This window comes from Camponotus vicinus, unplaced genomic scaffold, assembly GCF_025532165.1.
Source record: "Camponotus vicinus isolate PSW18456_S1 unplaced genomic scaffold, iyCamVici1.0 SCAF_2, whole genome shotgun sequence".
In the NCBI taxonomy this organism is placed as follows: domain Eukaryota; kingdom Metazoa; phylum Arthropoda; class Insecta; order Hymenoptera; family Formicidae; genus Camponotus; species Camponotus vicinus.
In genome coordinates this window covers 12,462,884-12,474,210 of record NW_028141956.1, presented here as the reverse complement: position 1 = coordinate 12,474,210, position 11,327 = coordinate 12,462,884, and the positions used below count along the sequence as shown (strand labels likewise).

At 34.1% G+C, this 11,327-nt stretch overlaps 1 protein-coding gene across 8 annotated transcripts in view; it reads right to left on the bottom strand.

The window, feature by feature from the left end:
* The window catches only part of Snap25 (Synaptosomal-associated protein 25kDa), a 41,132-nt gene that overhangs the window by 3,445 nt on the left and 26,360 nt on the right, over positions 1-11,327 (bottom strand). For 6 of the 8 annotated variants that reach the window (XM_083092515.1, XM_083092520.1, XM_083092519.1 and 3 more), the window contains exons 5-6: positions 3,796-3,913; positions 3,001-3,274 (exon numbers count right to left, since the gene is read on the bottom strand). In XM_083092515.1, the coding sequence (XP_082948641.1) occupies positions 3,001-3,274; positions 3,796-3,913 (392 nt within the window). Of the gene's footprint in view, positions 1-3,000; positions 3,275-3,795; positions 3,914-8,833; positions 8,883-11,327 lie in introns of all 8 variants that reach the window. The other 2 variants (XM_083092521.1, XM_083092518.1) reach the window with 1 other exon arrangement.

The following is an 11,327-nucleotide window of genomic DNA, read 5'->3' as shown; positions in this document are numbered from 1 at the left end:
GGAAATATAAATTTAATCTCAATAAATATCAGAGGTTGGAAGGTTTTAAATGTCGATGCATAAAATATCGATTATTGAGTTGCGCGTTTAATTCGGGTTAATGCAAACGCTGTAAATGTCGTATATACGGCAAATGCGAGTTATAATGCGAGAAATAAAATCGATCGGGAATTCAATAGCGACGCGTTACAATAAATAGTGACAGATAATTATTGAAGTATCGTTATTGTACTTAATATTATGAATATGTATTGATCGTTTGAGGAGCGCTTTATAGTCGGAGAATTCTGCCTCTCTTTTGTCTAGGACCTGCTACAGAGGGCTATGATAAAAATTCAAAAGTGAGAGTGCGCGGATTCTCAAGCGTTCTTATTTAAAGAAAAGGATACGTAATAAATTATCATGGATATAATTAAATAATAAAATCGTAACTTGCTATATTTTACTGTTTATTTATAAGAAACATGTAGAAACATACCTCTATTTTCTCTAATGTAAATATTATTTCAACTTTAATAACAGAAATCTAATTCAATAATTGAATAAATTAATATTTTTCAGTTCTTTATATTTAAATTATTACTTGATTAATTAATACAATATAAAAAAAGAATTTCTATTTTTAGTTTCTGTCAGGAATTTCTCTTGCATTGAGAATCCACCATAAAAATACCATAGTTTTGAGAAAATCTCATGAAAGAGAGATAGAAAGATAGAGGTGGTGCAATAATTGAAAAAGAACATATAAGGCAGGCTGTACCGAGAGGATAACCGAGGAATAAAGTGTGCCCGTAGAATCTATCGAAAAGGTGCCGTAGAAAAAAGGGCGACGTCTAAGACGAGGCGGATCATGGCGGCTAAAATCGTGCGATGCGCTTGCGTAAGCATGCGTTGAAACGGAAATTGCTGGGATCGTTTTTTCTCTTCGGGACACCGATATTGAAGTATTGCACTTTTGTAAGCCGTAGTTTCGAGACTTGCCCACCTCTAAACTTTAATTTTAAACAAGAAAATCGTAAGAGTGGGGAGAAAAAATCTTCCAATTATATAAACAGCACAAATTTGTCGCTGCATTTCTGATGTAATTAAACAAAGTGAATAAAATTGCGTTAGAAAAAAATTCTGGATAACCAAACGATATACGATTAAAAGAATACGCTAATTGTTTTTTGTATTGTGTTATCGACAAATATGATTTTATTATATTCGCAGCTAGGAACAAAGGACTTTAATTTTATTTACGTCTTTGACACTGTATCGTGTGTTATATTGTTTAGGATTAAAGTTTATCCCGAAATTGCAAATCGAAAGATTTCTTTGGCTTATTGTTAAACATGATGCATGTCGCTCTGTTTTTCAAACATTGTTTTTTTAAACCCTCGAGAGAGAAATGAAAAAAGACGCGAACGACGACGATGAGCGTTGTTGAAACACCTGCCGAATTAGGATCACGTGATATACAAGGATAGGAGGGACAGAGCGAGAGGAAGGAAGAGAGGGAAGGCGGATGGACATAAAAAAAAGCGAAAGCAACGACGAACGTGATGTGCATCGCTCTGAGCCTGTGCATTGTGACATAGAGATTATATCGAGACACATGTTCATCAGCTTATCCCGTGTAATATATAGTCCAGTAAACATATGCAAATATAGATCGTAATATTAGATGCAATTAATTAAATTTATCTTCTATATATGTCCAATATATATATATATATATTTAAGGAATTAAATTAAAATAATATAATTTTAATTAATTAAATATATATATTTAAGGAATATAATTTAAGGAATTAAATAATTAATTATTAAATTAAAATTTAATTTTCTTCGTGGAAAATTCAATGTCGAATTAAAATTCAATTAGAGATATCAAAAAAGTAGGTTAGAAGATTCTAACCTACTTTTTTGATATCTCTAATTGAATTTTAATTCGACATTGAATTTTCCACGAAGAAAATTAAATTTTAATTTAATAATTAATTATTTAATTCCTTAAATTATATTCCTTAAATATATATATTTAATTAATTAAAAATTAGATAATTACATTGTGAAAGCATGAAAAATTTCTCAAGTTTGTTGAACTTCGATTTAAGAAACTGAAGATCTGGAGCTTGAAAAGGCACTTTTGCAATTCAAATTTACAAGGAATTTTTATTTTCCTTCTATTTTCCAATTTTTATATTCGAGTCTCTAAAATTTTTAGTTCAAGTTTTTAATTTTTCACATTAATTTATTTTAATCAAGATTCTTTAAAATAATTGCCTGATTAAATTGCTCGATGTTCGCTGATGATGTTATTGGCAGATGTGTACTGGACTTAAATAACCTCATCGACATATTGAATTACATCACAAAGACTATCGCTTGATATTATAAATTTACCGATTTAAAGTTTCACCTGATCTTGTTCAAATAAGCATCAATCTGTTAAATTATTTGACATTCACAAATTGAAAAACAAAAGATTCCTTGTGACATGATATAATAATTATGTAATCAAGCTAAGTATTTTGCCCTCTGTGATCTTTGCAAATTTATTATTTCAGACAATCTGATAATTACTTCGATAATTACTTTTATCAAAAGTAAAGAAAGGCTGCATTCAAATATTACACTCTTATTTCAAATTCTTCGATTTTTACAAGATATCTCGTTTCCTCGACTAAAGACTTAATCCATTATGTCGATGGGCGCAAATTATCCAAATAATTTCTTTAGACTCTTGTCCAGCTGGAAAACGTAGAAATTCTCCCTATTCTACTCAGAAAAAGTGAAAATAGAATTTCTTAAAAAAATATCTAAGATATTTTATTATTTATATTTTATTATTAAAATTTCTTCGTAAAAACATCTCCTCGTAATTTCTCTTTACTTTACCACGAGAGGAGAGAAGACAATAGCTGGACAAGAGTACCTTTTATAGCCATGCCAAGTCGCTCGGCAACTGCGGTGTGCAGCATGGACCGCTGATGATGATGGTGCATTCCCACTCACCTTGCGATTAATCCTGTCGATCTGCCGGTTCTGATTCTCGAGCTCGCTGCCCATGTCGATCGCCATGTTCCTCAGGTTGCCGATCATCGTGTTCACCTGGCCCATGTTCTCCTCCATCTCCCCCTCGCGCGCATCGTTCGTGATCTTGGCGATGTAGCCGCTCTGGGGCCCGATGCCGTTGCGGTCATCCATCACCCGCTGGGGCTGGTTGTTCACGACCTTGCCGTCGTCGTTGCCCTTCCACGTGCCCTCGTCCTCCTTAAAACTGGCGCCTCTGCGCGCACAAGATCGCGAGCGACGCGATTAAGTTCGGGTCTACCTCAGGGAATTTTATCGACTAATTTGCGCGAATTTAATACAATATTCCGCGTTAATTATGTAAACTTGCAATTTGCATCGCCAATTATTATATTTTTCTCAATATTACGTGAATTTCAGTTCGCAATTTTTATGAATGTTTGTCAACTTTGATACAGAAATCGCCAAAGTTCGAAGCTTATAAACGATAATTTCATATCGATAGATTTTTTTTTCATGTACATAAGTTAAATTTAAATTTAATTTTTTATTACTTTTTAATCTTCATTATTTTTTTATTTCTTCAATTACTAGAATTACCTCTTAAATTTATTTCTTAGCTCATATACGATCAGAAAATCGCGTAGATTATTAATAAACCTGACAAGAAAGCCAGTAAAGTGTGCAGAGCACTTTTCTGACATTTTTTTCCAGAAAGAAAGAGTGATAAATATATGTAAAAAAAGAGAGACGAGGGATAACTAAGTCATGTCATACTTGTTACAGGGAAGAACGCAAAGGCCGCAGCACTTTTCCATTCCGGTGAGATTCTTCTCGGCCTCTTTCATGTCGGCGTTAATCTGGTCCATGCCCTCCTCGATTCGATCCAGCTGTTCTGTTTTGTGGTACAAGGAATAAAACGTTAGTCAGCCGGCGATAAAGCGACTCTCAGTCGCGAAGACTCGAAGGGGAAAGGGCAACCACGCGAGAAAGATCGTTACCTCTAATTGGGAGCCGTAGCGAATGCTCTAAAAGCGAACTAAACTAAGTCCGATCTAGAAAAGTGCCTACGACACTCCGTCGATTAGATGTTTCACGTGATGTGTGTGTAATCAAGCTTCTCTAAAAGTTGAAACAGCTTTAACCCTTTGCGCGGTGGAAATCTTGATTTTAATCTCTTTATTTAATTATTTATTTTAATCTCTTAATTAATTATTTATATGTTTCGCCAATTTATCCTCGTTGCTTTGATCTTGATCGTTAGGTCGGTTTTTAGGACTCGTATTATGACGGTTTTTTTTACGAAACGAAGAGCCATCGCGAAGAGTTAAAGCTCCGACACGTACAGCTGTACCAATTTGAAACTATCGGGAACGAACAAACGTGATGTAATCAAGCAGTCGCCGATTAAAAAGGCAAACGAAAGCGCTGAATGTGCATTGCCCAATCCTCTTTCGCTAATTTAATCTCCTGTAGAGAGAGAAAGAGAGAGTGAGAGAGAAAGAAAGATAAGCGACGGTTCGTGTAAAACCCTCACCCAAAGGAAAGGGGCGCCCCTTTTTTTAATTTACCAAATTTCCGCCCGTCTCTCTCGTTTCATTTCCGCAATATCCCGCTCATATCCCGGATCACAAAATCGAGAGTCTTACGTTCCGCGCAAAAATTCAAGAGAAAATTTCCGCAAGTACGATTATACTCTTGGATCTTGCACAGACATTTATCGATGCGGACGCCCTTTACCCTTTCCTTTCAAGCGACTGCGTTCGATTTTATAGTCTATCCCGAGGGATCAATCGAGCGGGTGGAGATTTCTTGTGTGTCTATTGACGGAATTCTTTATTTTCAATGAATAAGAAACGAATCATTTATTTGTATAGATGTTCAATTAATAAATATATAAATCAACAATAATAAAAATAGAAGAATTGATATAAAATCGTGTAATCGTTTCTAATTATAAAATCAATAATTTATAGGTTCTATGAAATATATTTTGTTCAATTATTAAGGAGAATTTTTAACAATGTGGAAGTTTTATTATTGCAAAATCAAAAACAATGAATAATTTGATAATTTTTTTGATAATTGCATTTTCTAAGTAATAATAAATAATTTTGTGTAAATTATTGTAAGAGAATCGATCTTTTTTTCTACACTTAGAATCGAGAAAAAAGAATAAAAAATAGAAGAATTGATATAAAATCGTGTAATCGTTTCTAATTATAAAATCAATAATTTATAGATTCTATGAAATATATTTTGTTCAATTATTAAAGAGGATTTTTAACAACGTGGAAGTTTTATTATTGCAAAATCAAAAACAATGAATAATTTGATATTTTTTTTGATAATTGCATTTTTCTAAATAATAATAAATAATTTTTTGTAAATTATTATAAGAAAATCAATCTTTTTTTCTACACATAGAATCGAGATAAAACAATAAAAAATAGAAAAATTGATATAAAATCGTGTAATCGTTTCTAATTATAAAATCAATAATTTATAGATTCTATCAAATATATTTTGTTCAATTATCAAAGAGAATTTTTAACAACGTGGAAGTTTTATTATTGCAAAATCAAAAACAATGAATAATTTAATTTATTTGATAATTGCATTTTTCTAAATAATAATAAATAATTTTGTGTAAATTATTGTAAGAAAATCTATTTTTTTCTTCTACACTCAGAATCGAAATAAAACAATAAAAGGTATGGAAAGCAATGTTTTTCGAGATCACTGGGATAAAGGTCTATCCTACAAAAAGAGAAGCATCCGCTCAATGGAACCCCCGAGCCTGCACAAAATAAAGTGCAACGAAAGCGCGGCAGTTAAGCGAAGAGTTTCCTCTTTGCTCGACGTTCCTGCATCGGGTGATTTTGTTCTGTTATGTGCCTACTGAATATGTACAGCGGGTTGATTTCTCACGGTGGGTGGTGAAATTTTCTAAACTAAGTGTACAGGATATCCCGAAGTAGCTCTTATCATACTTTCTTGAGATTTAGAAACGACAAAAATTTAATACAATTTTTTTACCTTAAATTACAGTTTCTTATGAATAAAGTCTACGTAAAATTTTACCTGCAAACTATTTATATTGCCTGGAACTTAATTTGTTAAATTTTATTCCGATAGATAAATACATATATTACTGGATAAACTGGATAAAAGATAAATATATTACTGGATAAATTATATTGAAGGCGAATCGAGAAAGTCCAAAATAGTCAAACACGTTTGATGAAAAACTATTTCGAGACACTCTGTATCTACGTTATACTTAAAGGTTTAACTACGGTATACGAAGTTTGCCTAAAAGTATAGAAGCCCGGGTGAATAAGTACTCGTGTTCGGCTAATAATACATGTAGACATCGTTGTAACATGTAACTGGTGTCCGATCAGTATATGTATTTGGCTAAAAAGCGGAGGCTGGATTCGCGGCTGTTCGTTTAGTATCCTACCGATTTTTATTTCGAAGACGAAAAACACCGTGAGGGATGTTCGCGATCGGATAAACGTAAAAGTCGTAAAATCTCGATCACATCTGTTGTCCGCTTTTGTCTTGTTTTCCTCTGTTTTTCTGTAAAGATTCGCACCGCACGATTTTTCGCCGAGAAAATCAAATGACATCGAAATATTTTAATCTATATATACCGAATAAATCATTTTTTACATCATTACCTAATATAATATTGGCCAATAGAAATTATGTCGATCATAGAATCTAAGTCAATCATTTTAACTATTTTATTTCCTTTTTTATTTCTAGTTTTGTTAATTATGTATCTAATGCTTAACATTTGTGAAGATGAATTTAATGTTAAAAAATTTTAAAAACACCCAGGATCCAAAAAATTAACAGGCAATAATTTATTATCATAGATTTTTTTAAATTAAAATTTATTAATTATTTTCCTAAACATCTGATCAAAAGCTTTTTTTTATTTTGATGCAAAGTAATTTCATCTAAAAATATCTATAATTCTATATTTTTTTGCATTAGTTTTATTTCTTCTTTTCTCGAAACCTGTATAAATCTGTCTTATTTTAAGTATCAAAAAAACACTTTAATTTATAATAAAAATTTATAAACACAAGGAAAAATTTTGCAGTGTACGAAAAATCGTCAGATGCGAACGAAGCCTGAGGGAATTTGAGTAAAAATCTCGAAGATGCGGAGAGAAGGAGTGAGGGATAAGAATGATTCAAAGGACCGGGAGAAGGGCGAGATAGAGAAAGAGAGAAATACAAGAAGGACGGAAAGTAAGTATCGTAGCAAGTATCGTAGCAGTATCAGTTATGCAGTGTGAAAGAGAAAGTAGTATAATATGCAGACACAGAGCAATGGCGAAGCTCGAGGAAGCTGAAGAAAGAGAGCGGAAGAGAACCAAAGAAGCGCGAGAAAGTCAGAGTTAGCCGAAAAAGAAAGAGAAAAAAAATTGCTTGAGCGCTGAGAGCGAAATGTAAGTGAACGGTATAACGATGGCCGAGTGTTGCCGAGTGGTATGTGTATGTACATGTGTATGCATAGACAAATACATACACATACATGCTATAAATAATATACATAATATATCTCTCAATAACGGGGGCGTAGCGATAGGATATGAATGAAGCGATGCTTTCTTGGGTCTCTTTGAGACTCTTTCATGTACATTTATTTTACATGAGAGAGAGAGAGAGAGAGAGAGAGGGAGAGAGAGAGATTTCTTCTTCTAGCATAAGATCTATTAGCTACGCCCCTGATTGTTAAATAAGTAGTAGTGTTTTGATAGTGCACGCGATTATCTCTCGGGAAAAGGGGAAAACGCGGATATAGCGAGGCCCCATTTTTGTCATCGGCAAATTTGTTATCTCTTGTTATCTGATTTTCGATGGCTCGTATCTTCGTTAGTCGTCGATTATCGGTGGTTATAATCTTTGCATTTACCTTTGCATGCGTAATTGCAAGAAAAAACGAGGATCTTTAAGAGAAGCTACAAAATTAAGTAGCAAGAATGAAGAGAAAAGTTAGAGAAAAAATCGAAAAGTAGATAATAGAATATGATAACACAGATGATGAAATATCGCTTTTCGATGAATCGAAGAGCAAATGAAATTGTCGGGAAATCGACTTCTGAACTTTGGAATCGAGGGTCCTGCTACCGATCCCCCTTCCCCCTTTCTTGGGACACTGTGCGAAATACGCGGTAATATTTCCGAGCGATGACACATGAACAGGTCCAAGAAAGATGCGCAGGAAAACTATACTTCCGTCCATCTTCCCGGCAGCATTGCGTTATCACTCATTCTCGCGAGATATCGCCGCGTATTTTTCAAAAGGATAAGAAAAGTATTCGAGCACTGTTCTCCATCTTGCGGCTATAAATCGGTTCGTGATTGTAAAAATAAAAAGTAGATTTTTTTTTTTAATGGATAACACAACCGCGAATTAATCGGGAGTAATTAATTATTTGTATTAATCATCCCTTGGGATAAATTATCCATTTATATATTATTTGAAATATTTTACTATATTTATAATATTTATATTTTAAATATTTTAAGAGGGATCGCGAATATTTATAGCGACAAAATTGTGCGCGATGGACGAGTACTATTCTTATCCCTGGTATGCCATATATGTATATATACATATTTCTATATATGTATAATGTATGTATAATCTGTAAAATTGATATTGGTATCGTCGGTTGTCGCTGCGGGGAGCGAAATCGCTTTTTATATCTTTCGAGTATCTTTTCTCTTTCTTCTTCGCGACGGGATCTGTCTATTTGTTTATGTTAGAGGCTAGAGTGGAAGTGGCTTACCGCCTTGCTCGTCCAGCATTACGAGGGATTTCATCCCGACCTCGTGGCTCTAAACAGGCAACCGACAGGCAATCAGCGGCGTGTTAAACATTGAGGAAAAGTTACATCGCCGTCAGGACGCTCCCTCGCCTCGCTCCGCGGTTTTCTTTCCCTCCCCGGAAAGAAAAAAGGTCCCCTCGAGGCCCCCCCGTGATATTCACCAGCATCAACGCGGGCAGAAACGAAGTTTGGGAGAGATATGAGAAAGATAATGACAGAAAAAGAGAGAGGACGATGAGAGAATGTCGGAGCGGCGAGAGGGCGCGGACGACGAATTTTTTTTCAGCCTCAATTAATTAATCTATTATGCATATTAGGGGATGGATGAATGGGTGGATGGATGGATGGATGGAAATGTGACGACGTGACGTCAGCAAGTGGTTCAACAATGACGATTGTGAAGGAGGGGGTGGTAGGAAATGATGAGAGAACCAAGAGGTTCACCCTGTTGCTCTTTTCCAATTAATTCTTAAGGCGTTGGATGAACGAAAATGTAAAAATACTTAATTTATTGTACATCAAAGGAAATGAATAAATGACGACGGGGTGAATCTTGATGACTCGAACGCATTGGTGGGAAATATTGAGAATTAGCAGTAAAACGCACGTTCCTTATAATTATTTCTTCGTGAATTTCGGAGAATAGATGGAAACTTCGGTTATAAATGGTAAGTGAAAATGATACTGTATTAAACAATGAAGTGAAAAATATTGAAATAAAATTAACGGGACAAATCTGCGCAGTAACAAGGATTATGATTCATGAACTCGATGCTGATGATCTTTCGCATTCAGATATTTATACAAATGCAATAAACATTTTCGTAAATTATATTATACTTATATAATAATACTTTTTATTATTATATAAAGTAAGATTTTATGATATGCGAAAAGAAAATTATTCGGAGAAAAATATGCAAAGCATCAACTAGGGACAATTCTCAAATTTTAAATAAAAATTGTTTTTAATGAAAAAACCATAAAATTATTATTCTTATATATTTCAAAATGGAAGTTATATAAAAAAAGAGAGATAAAGAACAGAAAAGTCTCCCTTAAATTTATATATTTACATTAAATTTAAGTAGATAATTCGTTTAAAATAAATTTCAAATTTACAGCGCATATCTGTTTTCAAATAAATAATCTCACATTTCTGAATGCGAATGATTGCGTAAGAAAAAAATGAGGAATCTCATATTTCTGAGAGCGAATGATTACATTGACACACACCTGATGTGTGACGCATCCCGAAGAAGTAAATGAACACCAGAGCAGAGCAAAGCTAGAAAGGAAGTGGCGAAGGCAAAAAAGATAGAGAGACAAACAATCAAATATAGTCAAAGGTAAAAGGATAAACGGGACATCCTTCGACAGAAATGTCCCGTGTACACGTAGTAGATCGATAGAACATCATGCCGTTGAAAGATACAGTATCGGAATCAAGGATCGGGGGAAACAAGATCAGGATAACGAATGGAGTTTCGTCGGATGCTTTAAACACGACAGGAGCCTAAGAGCGATAATGCCATCGTCGTTCGAGTGGCTCGACATCATCGTCATGAATCAACCAAGACATCCGCTAGCGAGAGGATCGTTCTCGTCATCGCGGAATCTCTCATCATGGTCAGAACAGTCGAAACAGCGGATGGATCATTCTCGACAAAGAAGAGTAACGAAAATCGACTCGCATGGTCGGCACTGATTGTCATCGAATTATCAAATATCGATTACATCATTAAAAATGCAGACAATGATATTCCGCATAAGATACTAAATTAAAAATAGAAATTTTTCTTCTAATTCGCGAAAAAATATATCCATCAGTAAATGAGTAAAGAAATTAAAATCTTATGAATCTCTTCTTCGATTAAAATTTCTCGAATAATAACCTATTTATCATTTTACAAAAATTATTTATTAAATTAAATTAAATTATTAAATAGAAAAAAAAATTCTAGATTTATATAAATATTAATTGTTATCATAATATATCAAATTATTTCTCTGACAATTACACAAATATCTCTTTATCCGCTATTTTTTATTTATAATTTAAGAGTAAATACTCTTGCGAAAATGATTTAGATCGACCATTCGCAGCCGATTTATCGTTTCATATGATTTTGGGCGTTTTTCAGCAAGCGACACAGTGCATCGCTTCATCCTCGTTGATTGCCGAATATGAGCAAGGATGAAATGATTCACTGTGTTACACTGTGTCCTCTGTGTCGCTTGCTGAAAAACGCCCTTTGTCGGCACTCTGGTAATCACGCATCGGGAGCGCGCCCTTCCACGAAGGGAAACGCAAGTTGACATGGCTAACGAAGGGCGCGCACGTGTTACTTGGTTTTTCGCTTCGCGTCTTTTCCCTCTTCTGTCACCTTTTTTCCTCTCATCCGTTTTTCTTTCCTCCTTATAATATATATTATATTTATCGAACTTGTCGCAT